Below are 14,365 nucleotides of genomic sequence, written 5' to 3' on the forward strand. Positions count from 1 at the left end.
CTGTACCTTCCACGTAACTCCCCCCAGTTTATACACTGGGCATGACATGCTGTGGTATGGAATACCCCTTTGGCTAGTTTGGGGCAGGTGTCCTGTCTCTGCTTCCTCCCGGCTTCCCTTCCTCCCTGGGGGAGCATGAGACTGAAAAGTCCTTGATCAGAGCAAGCATTACTGAACATCAACTAAAAACATCGGTGTGTTATCAGCACTGCTCTCAGGCTAAAGTTGAAAACACAGCACTGCACCAGCTACTAGAGAGGAGAAAAATAAACTGTTAGAACTGAACCCAGGACAACCTTTGATCCCTTGTTGGCACTCCTAACTTTTCAGTGAACTTTTCTTCAATCATAAGATTTTTTGTCTGCATACTGTAATTCTGGCTGTGGTTCCACGTAGCTGGTGGCTGTTTAAAACAAAACAAACTCGTATACCAGTACTGTCTGGGCTGGCAAAAGACCCCCATCATTCACCATCCTACAGAAGCATTTATGGATGAGCCCTGGGCATCCTTGACTCTGTTTTGCTTCCTGTATGAAAGTGCAGCCTGCAGGGACTTTAAGGGATTGATAACTTCAGGCTTTCTTAGCAGATTTTGGAACAAAGGCTCAGTAAGACTGCAAAAGAATAGTTGGGAGAGAAGCTTTAGTTTTAAAGCTAAACTTGTAGATAGAATATATACCTAACAGATGGGGGGGTGGTTGTAGATACAAACACTGCTGATGATTGATAGACTTCTTGACAAAATGAAGTTCAGAAACTTTATGGCACTGGTGGCACAAGAATAAGACAATGTGGTCTAGTTGTGAATGCACTTGATCTGGAAATGGGACACCTTTGCATGTACTGGGGCAGCAATTCTGGAGTAAGCTGCTTGTATGAATGGAGGTGATGTGACAAAGCTTGACCAAATAATAGAAGCAACTACACTGTTCACCAGGAAGACAATGTTTATCTGTTTTATTCCTCAGACTGATTCACTGCTTTAAACTCTTGAATTAGTAGTAAAGATAACAGCTAGTTATGTTATATATCTGATACATATCTGTATCTCTTGCCAGATAGAAGTGCGTGTACTGTATGGACTGTTCAGTTTCAGTTACCTGGAGGAGCAATGAAACTGAAAACTATGCCTTCTGCACGTGCTTTCCCCTCAAGTTACATGTACAAGAACACTGGTTGTTTCACTCTGCCTACCATTAAAAATAAATCCATCAAATTGCCTTTCCCAAGGGGCAGTTTACAATGAAAAATATACCTAAAAATGCCTCTTCCACCATGTTCTAGAAAACAGTTTTTTCTAGTATACTGTGTACACTACTTGTATTCTGGCATTTGTTGTTTTTCTTTCTGGTTGACCCTCTTGGATCACATGCTGTCACCGATTTAAGGGAAGAAATCTTACTTATTCAACATATGCAGTAGTTCGGCAGTAGCATAACCTCTTGTTAGTGTCCTTTCCCTCCTCAGCAACAGTGGTAACACCAAAATCTGCCTTAGCAAAAGCAGGGCCACTGCTGTAAGAAGTTGACTCGGGAGCTACTCTGCCACCATCTTTGTCTTGACCTCCAGAGCTGCTTTTGGGGCATACCCATGGCCCTGGTATCTGGCCAGAGGTGCTTGGGGTGTTGGAAGCTGCTCTGAGGATGGATGGAGAAAGAGAGGGTGGGGTTCCTGGGCAGAGCTCGGGGAGGCGGGGAGCAAAACCAGAGGAGGAAACGAAAGGGGGAGGCTGAGAGACCTGGAGGATCCAGCTGCAGGGCCATGACCCAGCCCAGAGCCTGTGAGTAGCTGCCCCAGCTCTTTGCTGTTCTGGTTCAGAGCGGTGGTGGGAGTCCTTGTGCTTGTCTCTGATGGTGCTGGAGGAGAGACTGGGCGTTTGGGAGAGGGTGAAAGCTGAATTCCTGCTGGGCTCATTGCATGTCCCAGGTTTGGGTGGTGATGCTGAGAACTAGTGACAAGTGGGTCCTGAGCCAGCTGCCTTGCACAAGGCAATGCCGCACTCAGTGTGATCTGGTGAGGAAGTGAAACGAGGGAGAGGAAAGCAAAGCTGAACATGTTTTGTTTTAGTATCGTGTGATCCACATCCCCCCTGGCACTCTTTTCTCGCCTGCAAACCTCTTTACTCCAAACACCCTCCTTTTTGGGGATGCCCTCAGCCATCACTGGGTCCCTTCTTGTGCACCCTGTCCTGGGGGGGACCTGCCATCCCCGTGTTATTCCGCCAGTCTCCTGGGGCTGGGAGCATCTCTACAGGGAATTGCAGCATGCATCTGGAGCGGGAAGAGGATGTGAGAGAGGAAGTGTCTTAACTCACTAGTCCTGGCCTCAACACGTCTCCCTGGTTGTGGTCAAGAGCTGAGGGCAGGCTGGGGGAGTTATCTGGAGAGCAGCTCTCATCCTGATGTCAGCTTGTCCCGTGCTGGGATTGGAAACCTGCTGGTTTCGGGGTACATGCGTCTGCGGCTGGAGCTCTTGCGATGCTTCGCTGGGAGCAAAGCTGTTAACCTGACACTTTGTCTGGTGGGCACTGTTTCTCCCTGTGCCTTCAGGCCCAGCCAGGATCCTTGTGCCTCGGCTTTGGTTCCCCTCTTGAGAGGGCACAGGAGCTGCTCGGGCAGCTCCTCTGTTTTATCTCTGCTTTTCCTTGCTGGCCAAAACAATCCCAACGTTGTGCAGAGCTCAAGGGAAAAATTGGTCTGCCATCCAGAGGGTGAAAGTCTCTCCTAACCACCTTCCCTGTCCCATGCATCCAGGTCAGGAGCAGGAGGATGGTTTGACTGAAATGACCCTCTCTACCCAGAGGCTGCGTGTGCTGCCTCCAGCAGTCCTGAGCAATTCCATGCTGGAGAGCCTTGATCTCGACAGGAACAAGCTCAGGAGCATCACTGGCATTTCTAAGCTTTGTAACCTGAAGAAGCTGATACTGTCCAAGAATGAGATTGTAGACTTTCCCAATGAAATCCAGAGCCTGGTCTGTTTAGAGAAGCTCGAGCTGAATCAGAACCAAATCCGGGTCATCCCGGAGGGTGTTTTCTCCCATCTCCCCAGGCTTAAACACTTGCGGCTGAACAACAACCGCCTCAGTGCCCTCCCCAGGGATCTAGCAGCTTGTCAAGGCAGCCTCCAGTACCTCAACATCTCCAACAACCTGTTCCGGACCTTCCCGCAGCCTGTCCTGCAGCTGGCACAGTTACAGGAGCTCCACGTGCAGAATAATGCCCTTCGCCAGCTCCCCAGGGAGCTCTTCCAGGGGCAATCCCTGAAAATGTTCAAGGCCAATGGGAACCCGCTCCGGGAGCCACCCAGTGAAGTGTGCGCTGGTGGCATACAGCAGATCCGGAATTACTTCAACCAGCTTCAACACGGTTTGGAGCAGGAGGACAAGAGAGTCAAGACCATGTTCCTGGGGACCTCCCTGGCAGGGAAGTCCACCATCTGCAGAAGCCTGAAGCAGGGGCAGACCAAACTGGTGCCCAGGGAAGAGAGAACTGTTGGGATAGAGATCAGTGAGTTCCAGATCAAGGACTTCACGTTTCTCTTCTGGGACTTTGCTGGCCAGCTGGAGTACTACATGACTCACCACGTGTTCATCACCCCACAGGCACTTGTCATCCTTGTCATCAATCTCCATATGTAAGTGCTGAGCTGGGTTGGGTTCAAAGTGGAGTGGGAGAATTAAAAAGGCGCTGGGGAAGTTTTCCCCTGTGTGGGTTCACACCATTTCCATTGGACCTCTATGCCTGGTCTTCTCACTGCAGGAGTAGCCAGCTCTCCCTTCCCCTTTTTGCAGATCACTCTTTTCATTAAGCCACTAGATCTGTCATCACCTTACTGAAGTCCTCTGTTTTGAGAAGGAACGTTAGCTCCTTATATGATAATTAATCCTCATCTAAATGGCTATGCTTTCTGCCTTGGAAATACCTCTACAAGCCATAGAATCATAGAATCATAGAATAGTTAGGATTGAAAAGGACCTTAAGATCATCTAGTTCCAACTCCCCTGACATCTTGTATCTTGTGGTGCTCCCTGAATGTGGAGGGAGCATCAGGCTTGGACTTTGTGCCACAGCGGGATGCTCCTATCCATGGCAGGGACAGACTCTGCTACACCCCATAGCTTTAACTGGCTCAGCTTATTGATGGGAAACTTAAGGATGAGCCTTGCATACAGCTTAGGAGATCTGAGCTCTTCTCCAGTAAGCCCTCTGGGAGAGCACAGGGTGCCTGGTCAGGCTTGTGCTGGTGGAATTTGGTTGGAAATCCGGAGGGCTAGACGTGAATTTGGGATTTTCTTTCTCTCCCCAGGTACCAAACTAATGACAAGGCTTTCAAGGAGCTCGTTGGTTTCTGGATCAACAACCTGTCCATGCGGGTCCCAAACTCGGTGGTGCTTCCTGTGGGAACCCATGTGGACTGCTGCCAGGAGGAAGAGGTGGAGGAGAAGAGGCGTGACATCATGGCCAAGATCGCAGCGATGCAGGCGGAGAGAAAAAGCAACCTCGCTCACTTCATCAACAACCTGGAGGGCAGTGAGGAGCCCAAGTTTTACGTGGACCAGTGGGAGAGGCTGAAGGAGATGGAGAGCTGCACGCTAACCGTAGGGCTGAGATTATGGTGGTTCCTTGCTGTCTGTGGTCACCCTGTTGCCTCTGGCAGCCAGTGTGCTACTGGTGATGGTGACCCAGTGCTAAGTGCTAATGCATCAGAGTGCTACTGCAGCCACTCCCTGGGGCTGGGGCGGATGTAGTAACTCTTGGCTGTGACCTGCTGGATCCTTACCCTTTTACTCAGTGATGGGCATCTTCTCCTGTGGCTTGTAGCAAGTGCCCGAGGAGGAGTATGAGGGGTATTTACCATCCCCAGGTGATTTTCTGGGAACTGCTGCAGAGCAAAGGTGTGAAGGATGCACGGGCCAAAGCCGAGCCAGCACTGTGTCCATCCTTGTTGACCTCCTTGGCAATATCGGTCCCTCCTTTACCTCATAGGCTAAAAGACTCCTCTGGATGTGCTTTTGGCAGACATGTGCTTTCTCTCTTCCAGATCTTAAACCTGGTGGCTGTCAACTGCACAGATCACCGTGATATCAAAAAGCTCGAGGCCACTATTCTGGAGCATGTGAAGAATGAGGAGCTCTTCCCTGAGGTCGTCCGGGTGCTGCCACCCGTCTACAGGCAGGTGGAAGCTGCCATCATAGACATTGCACAGAGCGAGGAGATGGCAGACCATGGTGAGTGGTCCATCACCCCGCTGCACCTTCCTGGACCTGCTGTCCCACGGCAGGGACAGGCTCCCCAATGCTTGCTGCACCTTCTGGCCCTGCTCATGTGGTGGATGGGTCACTCCTGAAGACCTTGTGGTGTTATTGCTGGACCATTAATTGCTACTTGTCTGTCATAACGAGCATCTGCCCCCAAGGCGGGGGAAAAGCATAGGAAAAGGCCAAGCGTGTCTTCACCAGGAGGCTCTGCCAACATCTACCAGCCTGTGGCTGGAGGCATCCTGAGCTGGACACGTTGCCTGGTTCGTTTCTTTCCAGTAACGTTCTTTTTCCCCCTTGCCCTGTATAAGAAATTTAAAAAATTGCAGGAAGGAGCTCCACAGCTTTAATGCTTCTGCGTGGTTTCCAAACCTACATCCTGCTACCTTTATTTAGTGGCTCCTACCTCTCCCTAGCCCCTTCACTGTGTCTCCTGTGACTTAGCAGGTCTAGCAGGCAGCCCCAGCTCCTTGCTTATGTACCTAAAGCAGGTATGAACATCACCAATGCCCGCTGTCATCTCTGGCTCCCCTGGCCACTGTATGATTAGAGGATGGGGAGCAAATGCTTTCTTTTGAGGAGATAAGCCAAGTTTTGTGGCCTGTCTCGCTGCATGACTAAATGACAATCTGAGTTTTTCTAGCTGGAAACAAACCTGCTTTCTCAAACAACGAAAAAGCCCACTATTAGCCTCATTTTTCAGATGCTCTGTTGAGGTCCTGGCAGGCTGCTGGCACCACTGAGGCAAGGCAAGACCATGGGAGCTGCAGGGTGGCAGTGATACAGCTGAGGATGTGGCAGTGATACGGTTGAGGATGGGCAAAGCATTTTAGACTACAGCACTGGTCCCAGTTGCTTCACGGGGTGGCATGTGTGATGTTGGGTGCTGCTGGTGTTTGTTGGCTCTCTAAAGCATCTGCCTTGGAATGCTGGTATTCGGGAGATGTGTGCTGAGCTCCCACGTCTCCCTGTAGGCATGATGGACCTCCAGTACCTGCTCAGCAGGCTCTCTCAGTGCAAACACCTGGCCAACCTGGGCAGAGAGCTCCTCCAGGACATCTTGCGGTACCTCCACCGCATCGGGCTTGTCGTGTGGTACGAGGAAATCAAGCACCTGGAAAGCACTGTTTTTCTCCAGCCTACCTTCCTAATAACTATGTTCAAGGTGAGTGTGGGGATCAGGCCCATCTTCTCTGCAGGGCCCACGCTCTGCACCTCTGCTGGGCTCCTCTCATTGCTGCTGCTTCTCTTCTTCCCTTCCCACCCAGCTCCTTGTGAGGTACCGCCTCGTCCATCAGCTCGAGAGCATCTCTGTGGACACATTGATCGGGGAACATGCCACCATCAGAGACAGGTCCAACTGGGTGTGGACCTTCAAGTCAAAGGCAATGCTGTGCCACCGGGCCGTGCGTGCCTTGGTGAAGCACCAGCTCTGTTCGGAAGGGATGCAGGATGTCTTTGAGGAAATCATGGGACACAGGCCCCACAGAGGGAGAGGGAAGCTCTTCAGCCTCCTGGAGCACTTTGAGCTCTGCCTGGAGGTGAGGCGCAGTGAGGTGCTCAACCCACAGGCCACTGAGTTTGTACCCAGGAAGCCATGGGAGACAACGCGGGGCCAAGGCGAGTCCTGGTACTTGTTCCCAACCTATCTGAACCAGACCGAAGAGGTCTCTGAGGTGTGGGGAGGAGATCACCCCGAGGACCTCCACATTCGTGCCTACTTCTCACCTGAAATACCTGAGGGTTTCTTCCAGAGGTAAGCAGTGGTTTCCAGCCCTCAGTGAGGTTGCATGGGCTAGCTTTTGCTAGCAGTGCCAGTAGGACCGTCAGCAAGCCCTTGGCTGTTGAGACTGCATCAGCTGAGGAACAAGGCTAGAACCCAGGAGACCAGGGCAGCTTCTCAGCTCTGCCATGATATGTGAAGCCCTTGGTGAACCATTTCAATATTCACTGCCTGAATGTGAGCAAGGACCACACTCCTTATGGTTCACCTTTCATCTGGGGTGATCCCCACCCAGGGAATCAGAGGTCTCCTAGTCCCACCTGTTCCAGTTCCTACGTGTGCTGAGACTGTTCCAGTTTCTGGAAGGTCTCCTGTTCTTGTGCGGTTCTTGACTTGTGCCCAGAGTTTTATCTGGTGGTGTCGAGGTTTAACGCCAGCTGGTTATTAAGCACCACACAGCTGCTCAATCACCTCCCCTCACGGGGATGGGGGAGAGGATCGCAGGGGTAAAAGTAAGAAAACTTGAGGGCTGAGATAAGAACAGTTTAATGGTGGAGGTAAAATTTAAAACACCCCAATTATAACAAAAAGTAAAATAACACAAAGAGAGACAAATGAAACCCAAGCGATGCAAATGATAAACAATTTCTCACCACCCACCAACTGATGCCCAGCCTGTTCCCAGGCAGCAGCTCTCCAGCCAGCTTTCCCCCTAGTTTATATGCTGAGCATCATGTTCTGTGGTAGAGAATATCCCTTTGGCCAGTTGGGGTCAGCTGTCCTGTCCCTTCCCAGCTTCTTGTGCACCCCCAGCCTCCTCGCTGGCAGGATGGTGTGAGGAGCAGAAAAGTCCTTGGTTAGGGCAAGCACTGCTCAGCAACAGCTAAAACGTTGGTGTTTTATCAACATTATTCTCAGGCTGAAGCAAAAACACAGCACTGTACCAGCTACTAGGCAGAAATTTAACTCTATCCCAGCCAAAACCATGACAGATGGAAGCAGCGTTTGGCTTAAGAGGCTGCTCTCACTGCTTGACTTTTAGTAGGGCAGGGTCCTCATTTGGTGTCTGCCCCTGTTTCTACTCATACTGGGTTTACATTTTCAAGCCCACGTTGAAAGCCACACTTTCTCCCAGTGTGTGAGAAGCAGGGAGGAGGCTGGCGAAAGCCATGGGCAATCTCCTTGCAGGTTCCTGGTGAAAGCTTGCTCCTTCTACTCCACACACTGGGTGGCCAAGGCGACCTGCCTGCTTGTATGCAATGGCAAACCTCTGCTGATCAAAGAGAATAACCAGAGAGCCTACAGCTACCTGGAGCTTCGGTGCAGAAAGCCAGCAGGAAGGATAGGTAAGGATCCCTGATCCTTATTTCATGACTCCCGAACACACGTCCCCCCTTAGCTCCCCCCTGCCACTTCCATCCGTCTGGACAGAGTGTCCCAGAAAACCCCTGCCACACACCCTAGTCTGGCCAGGACCCACCAGCAGTTCAAGTAAAGATTTCTTCGTTCTCCATGCAGCCTGGTCAGATTCCTCTCAAAGTATCACAGGAAAGTGGAAAGTCAAGTTTTCAGTCTTCTCATAGAGCAAACCGGTCATCCTTCCCCATGAGGTCCCAGCAGAGTGCCATCTCAGGCTGGGTCTCCAGGTGATTAGCAAAAGGGCCGTCCAAGTCGGAGAGCTCTTCCAACGTAGCTTTGAATACCCTTTGAAGGCTGATGGGCCTTGGTTAACTTGAGAAATGGAGCTGGTGCCACCATTCTGGCTGTGGTCTGGCAGGCTGGAAGAGGCGCGTGCGTCACCACAGCATCTCCGGGGCTGCCGCGGTTGGGTGGCTGTGGGTAAGCAAGACCTTCTCCTTTCGCCTGGAAGGTTTCCAGTTTGCCTGGGACTTCCTCATGGCGGTTGTGTCCATCGTCCAGAAGCTCGCTGAGGAGTGGCCGGGGCTGCACTTGTGTGTGAAGACGCCCTGCCGCACGGCCGGCTGCCCCGCGGAGCTCATCTGGCCAGACATGGAGGGCACGAACACCACGTACGTACGTGCTGAGTCCCGCCAAGTGAGGGTAGGGGCTGGGTGGTTGCTACCACGGTGCTGGTGGGGCTGGTCAGCTTCTGAAAGACACGTTGTGAAATCAGCTGTGAAACTGGCTGGGCTCTATGTTGCCCTTCTCCTGGCTGTAGAAGTTCATGTCCAATATGGTGTTAGCAAATACTTGTGTGGGCAATTTGAGCATGGGAAGGAAGGTGAAAACCTTGAGACTGGGGCTCGGGCACCTCATGACCACTCTGGCCAGGTGCCCACGTGTCTCCTGGTTCATGAAGAACTGAAGGTGCTCAGGCACCTGGGAAAGCAGCAGCCATCCCACCAATGGTGGGACCTCTGGTCAGGGTGGAAAGAGGGAGCCTCTTCCATTGCCTGGCATTGTCTTCCGTGGGCAGTGCTGACAGCAGCTCCTGCTCCTCCTTCCTCTCGGGGCTTTTTCCTCCATAGGGTGAAGGAAGATGTTAAAACCTGTGGGACATGTGGGCACCGCTTTGGCGCAGAGCTGCTCCTGCCTAAAGGTGAGCCCAATGGCTCTGGCTTTGCATTGCAGCAGTGCTTGGGACAGGGCGGGCGGAGAGCTGCGGGTTTGATGGAGCTGAGGTGCTGGTCATGTCCCCCCCATCCCCACAGTGCCCAGGCAGCTGGAGCAGCCCCTGGCGCAGCCCTCTGCTCACTATTTTGTGACAAGCTACGGGACCACCACCTTCGGGAACAGCAGCATCCAGGTCAATCATCAGGTAAGGAGGCTGCCGCCTCCCCTTACCCAGGGTCCAACACTGATGGCCAGACTCATCCTCCCCTCCCTCCTGAAATGAGGGTGTGCAGCCACTTCCAGCCCAGGCAGGGGACACCCCCTCTTTGGGCAGTGCTCTGGTTACCACTCTCCTCCCTGCTATATCACCACCTCACAGCTGAGCTCTGGGTGCTTCATGCTGTAGTTACTACCTTGTTGTTCCAGAACATCTCAAGTGAGTAACTCCAGGCCAGCGGCGAGGCACTTGCTGAAGACCTATTCTTGTTTAGCCAAGCTGTCCTCAACGCACTTTGCCTCCAAGTCATGTTTGCAGCCTTAATGCGCGGAAATAAATGCATCGATAAATGCATCCTGTCATGTATGGGAAGACACCTCATTTACACAAATGTAAGGGAGAGAAGGTGGTGAGAAGCGCTCTGGTACAGGTCCGCTGACAGCAGGGGCTTTGCTGGGATAAGGCTGGCCACAGATCCTGTGGTTTTGGGGGCAGGGGTGTGAAGGTCTCAGACTGACAGTGAGGGTAGATGTCCAGGCAACATCAGCAAGCAGGAAGCACCGTTCTATACATATATATTTAAACTTAGAAAAGTTAAGAAAATAAACCTGAAAATGACCACCCTCCACAAACACACCTGTTAGCAGCTGATGGAGGGGAAAAGCAAGGTGACAGCTCTAGGACAGGCCACCGAAGCTGCCCTTGGGGTGTGGGATGCAGAGGAGGAAAGTTCCCCACCATAAGCATCCCACCACGGTGTTCCAGGGGGGATGCCGATTTGCGCTGCCGCCGATGCGTCAGGCTCCGGCTGGTGCCTGTCCCGGGTGGGTCAGTCCAGCTGCATGTTGTACTGCTCGATGAGCTCGAAGAGGCTGAAGGAGTCGGAGAGCTGCAGGCTGACAGTGCCGCTGTCCAGGGAGGACGCTCCTTCCCGCAGGACCTGCTCGTACCAGTACTCGCAGAACTTGGGCACCAGCTGTGGCAGCAAAACAACCATCAGGGCGAGGGGCAGCAGCCCAGTGGGGCTGCAAAGCCCTGCACAGCCCCGGCGCAGGGCCCTCTATATCTCCCCCATCCTCTGAGGGTCCCCATCCCCAGGCAGCTGCCTCCCACCCCATCCTGCCCAGCTCCCTCCTGACCCACGCTGCTCCCCCTGTCTAGTGTGGCACTCCCTGGACTCCCTCTCCCCAGGCAACTGGCACCCCCATATGTCCCTTGCTTCTCAACGGTTCCCCTCCCTGGGCATGCAACACCACCCCCCGCTCCCAGTCCACAGCACCCAAGGGTCCTGCTCCTTGGGCCCCCCTCCCCTCACTCGGTTCCCCCATTTCTCCCAAGGTACCCCTTCCTTGAGTACCCAGATCCCCACATGTCCCAGACCCCCAGGGTCTCTCTCTTCAGGCACCCAGACCACCGTCTCCCCTGGCCCCCCAGAAAGTCTCCTCCTCCCTAGGCAGCAGTGGGGCAGTGGTGAGTGTTGGTCTCTGCACCTTGACCAGGATGAGCTTGGACTCCTTAGGCTTGGCCACGAAGGACTGCCCAAAGCAGAGGTAGATAGTGAAGTCAGGGGACCGCTTCCTTTGGCCATTGCGGAAGTCCCTCAGCTCTGCAAAGGGAGACAGGGCTCAGTTTTGGGGTGCACGGAGGGGCTGGGAGAGTTCAGATGCTTGTGATGTCCCGGCGCTGGCTCCCGTGAGCCCCAGAGGCAGGACAGACCCACCTGGGCACCCCTGCCCACCTGTGCAAAACTCAGTGAAGTCAAAGATGGGGGTTTCCTGGTCCCGGCCGAGCGGGTTGGGCGGGAGGCCCACAGTGCCCTCAAGCTGCTGGGACAGGGCCCAGAAGACCTTGCACTTCTTGAGGCGGGTGGCGAAGAGCTTGCGGGCGCGCTGCTCCAGCTGCAGCCCCGCGCTGCGCAGCAGCTCCTCGGTGAACTGCCGCTGCTTCCCGTCGGCCAGCTCGGCGGGGCTGGGGAAGTGCACCAGGCGCCCGGGGCGCCCGGCCACCGCCGGGTCAGAGCTCTGGTACACCAGCAGGCACCGGCTGCCCACCACCTCCTCCTGGTGGACGAGCTTCCCCCGGTAGTAGACGCTGACATCCAGGATGGGGATGAAGCCATCTGCACGGGATAGAGATCAGCAAACACGTTTCCCCAAACCCAAATGCTCCTCCTGCCCAAAATGCCCCCCTCCGTCCAATATTAACATTATACAATATTTATTATTAATAGTTATAATAATTATTTGCATCCATTAATAATTAATAACCCCTACCTGTGTTATCCTCCGGTGGTGGCACAGGGGCGGCAGCGGCAGCAGTGAGGAGCATCACCTCCTGTGGGGTGGGCACAGGGACGGGGACCTCTGGCTGCTGGCATGGCAGTGTCATGGCCCCTGCAGCGGGAGACAGACCGCACTGACATCGTGATTTGGGCTGCAGCGGGGTGGAAGGGTTGCTTTGGTGTGGGGCACACAGGGCAGCTCCCCAGCCCCTTCCCACCCCATTATGGTATTGCCACACCAGGGGTTGGATCCTGCCCCCCAGCACCCACCTTGCTGCTCCAGCAGCATAGGGTCTTGGGGGCTGTAGGCATCCAAGGGGGGCTGCTCCACTGCAGGCACCCACTGCTGGGGGGGAGGCTGGAGGCAGTTTTGGCTGAGGTCTGGATAAGGCTGGAGCAGAATGTCCTGCTGGGGGGCATCCCCTGCAAAGAAATCACCAGTGGGAAGAGGCCAGGGTCACCCACCCATGGTGTCACCCACCCTGCACCCTGTAAGTGGGGTTGATCTCACCTGCAGATGCCCAGGATGGGGTTGGGGGGCCAAGGTCGCGGGGCGAGATGCCACACTGCTGCAGCACCCACTGCAGCTCCTCCAGCGATGGTGGCTGTACGGGGTCGGTGCAGCCTAGTAGGGGATGGGGTGAGAACAGGAGGACAGTGGGTGGGAAGTCTCACAATCCCAAAACCGTCCCAGCTAAGCCTACTGGAATGCTCCCCTCAAAGAAAAAAATCCTGAGGGACCAGCACATACCTGGGGGAGCAATTTCTGGGGCCACATCTTGGGGGTTGAACTGCAGCTGCGGAGGGAAGTGGGATGGGGTCTTACTGCTGTGGATGGGGGCACCCAGCCTCCCCCTGCTCCATGCTTCAGCCAGGTGCTGGGCTCCAGCTCAGGAGCACCCCAAGGACATGGGGGTGCACTGCCTGTCAGCAGCACAGGGGACTCTCCAGCCTGCCATGCCCACCCTGCTACCTGCGACTGCTGGTGCAGTGGCTGCTGGTCCACCTCAGGGTCGGGGCTGCCGAAATCTCCACCCTTGCCATGCCAGATGTCTGGAAGGAGAACGGCGTGAGTGGGGGGCTCTGACATCACCCCAAGGCCTCCCCATGGGGCCAGGCTCACCTGGGTCAATGGCAAACACCTTGTGTGGGTCATTGCCACACCTGGAGTGGTCCTCCAGCTCCACAAACATGTGGGTGCTCTTCAGGGCACAGCGGAAGTTGGTCTTCCACTTGACTGGGTTCTCAGGGCACTCCTCATACCGTCCACTTGCCTTTGCCCAGGCCTGGGGGTGCAGGGGACGTGAGCATGGGGACCATGGCTCCATGAGCACAGAGGTTTCAGGGATACCTAGTCACCAATTCCCACATCCCACCCATCTTAAAGACCTTGAACTCTTTCCTGGTGACCCCCCATCTCACTCACCTTGAAGACCTTGAACTCTTTCCTGGTGACCCCCCATCTCACCCACCTTGAAGATCTCCCGGTCGCTGCTGGTGACATCCTTCCTGGAGTTGTGCTTCCAGGGAATGCGGAAGGCCCCGCGGTCCGGGTCTGTCCAGCAGAGCCCCTGGTAGTTCCCGCTGCTCACGGCGCTCACCAGCCAGGGCCCGAACCGCAGCTTCTGGGTGTCCCTGCGGGTGCGGGGCTGTCACCGGCGGGACCGCGGCCACGGGGGCCGGTGGCCGGGGGTGCTGGGGCGCTGCTTACCCATCGCTCGCCATGGTGCCGCGGCGCGCCCGCTGCTCGGTCCGAGGAGAGAGACCTCGGCCGCCTCCCGCCCGGCCCCTTTATCCACCCGCGGCCGGTTCCTGGAAAGCACGTCACCATCCTGAAAGCGACACGTGACCATTTCGAAAGTGAAAGTGTCGCCGGCGGCGGGGCTCGAGGGGGGTGTAAGTCACTTCCCGGCGCCAGCCGGGGGACGCCCCAGCCTCTGCCTGGTCCCACATGGCCCCCCCGGGGCGCTGGCTGCGGAGCCCCTCGCTGTCCGCCCCGCGTTCCTGCCTGAATGACTGAATTGTGTCCAGCTGGAGGAGAGGGGGCTCCAGGAGACCTTAGAGCAGCTCCCAGTGCCTAAAGGGGACGACAAGAAACCTGGAGAGGGGCTTTGGACATGGGCCTGTAGGGACAGGACAAGGGGAAATGGCTTTAAGCTGAAAGAGGGGAGATTTAGATTAGAATTAGGAAGAAGTTCTTTACTATGAGGGTGGTGAGGCGCTGGGCACAGGTTGCCCAGAGAAGCTGTGGCTGCCCCATGCTTGGCAGTGTTCAAGGGCAGGTTTCACGGGGCTTGGAGCAACCTGGTCAAG

At 54.8% G+C, this 14,365-nt stretch overlaps 2 protein-coding genes across 3 annotated transcripts; one reads left to right on the forward strand and one right to left on the reverse strand.

Annotated features, from left to right (window-relative positions):
* The first annotated feature begins 1,727 nt into the window (after positions 1-1,727).
* Positions 1,728-10,135, forward strand: LOC115607731 (malignant fibrous histiocytoma-amplified sequence 1 homolog). 2 transcript variants are annotated; one of them, XM_030485359.1, is made up of 11 exons: positions 1,728-1,780; positions 2,754-3,633; positions 4,306-4,597; positions 5,041-5,227; positions 6,232-6,422; positions 6,526-7,013; positions 8,169-8,326; positions 8,851-9,010; positions 9,470-9,540; positions 9,653-9,759; positions 9,981-10,135. In XM_030485359.1, exons 1-11 carry the CDS (start codon positions 1,762-1,764, stop codon positions 9,996-9,998), a joined length of 2,571 nt encoding a protein of 856 aa, XP_030341219.1. In that variant the 5' UTR covers positions 1,728-1,761; the 3' UTR covers positions 9,999-10,135. The 2 variants fall into 2 exon arrangements, with proteins under 2 accessions (XP_030341219.1, XP_030341218.1); XM_030485358.1 differs by lacking the exon at positions 9,981-10,135 and having other exon boundaries at positions 9,653-9,979.
* IRF7 (interferon regulatory factor 7) lies at positions 7,511-13,852 on the reverse strand. The gene is made up of 12 exons (XM_030485361.1): positions 13,764-13,852; positions 13,525-13,687; positions 13,176-13,338; positions 13,026-13,105; positions 12,804-12,849; positions 12,564-12,677; positions 12,323-12,475; positions 12,045-12,164; positions 11,510-11,890; positions 11,262-11,377; positions 9,968-10,747; positions 7,511-9,090 (listed from the first exon to the last, which is right to left on the reverse strand). Exons 1-11 carry the CDS (start codon positions 13,775-13,777, stop codon positions 10,601-10,603), a joined length of 1,497 nt encoding a protein of 498 aa, XP_030341221.1. The 5' UTR covers positions 13,778-13,852; the 3' UTR covers positions 7,511-9,090; positions 9,968-10,600.
* Between the last annotated feature and the right edge of the window lie 513 nt (positions 13,853-14,365).

Source organism: Strigops habroptila, chromosome 4 (genome assembly GCF_004027225.2).
Source record: "Strigops habroptila isolate Jane chromosome 4, bStrHab1.2.pri, whole genome shotgun sequence".
In the NCBI taxonomy this organism is placed as follows: Eukaryota; Metazoa; Chordata; class Aves; order Psittaciformes; family Psittacidae; genus Strigops; species Strigops habroptila.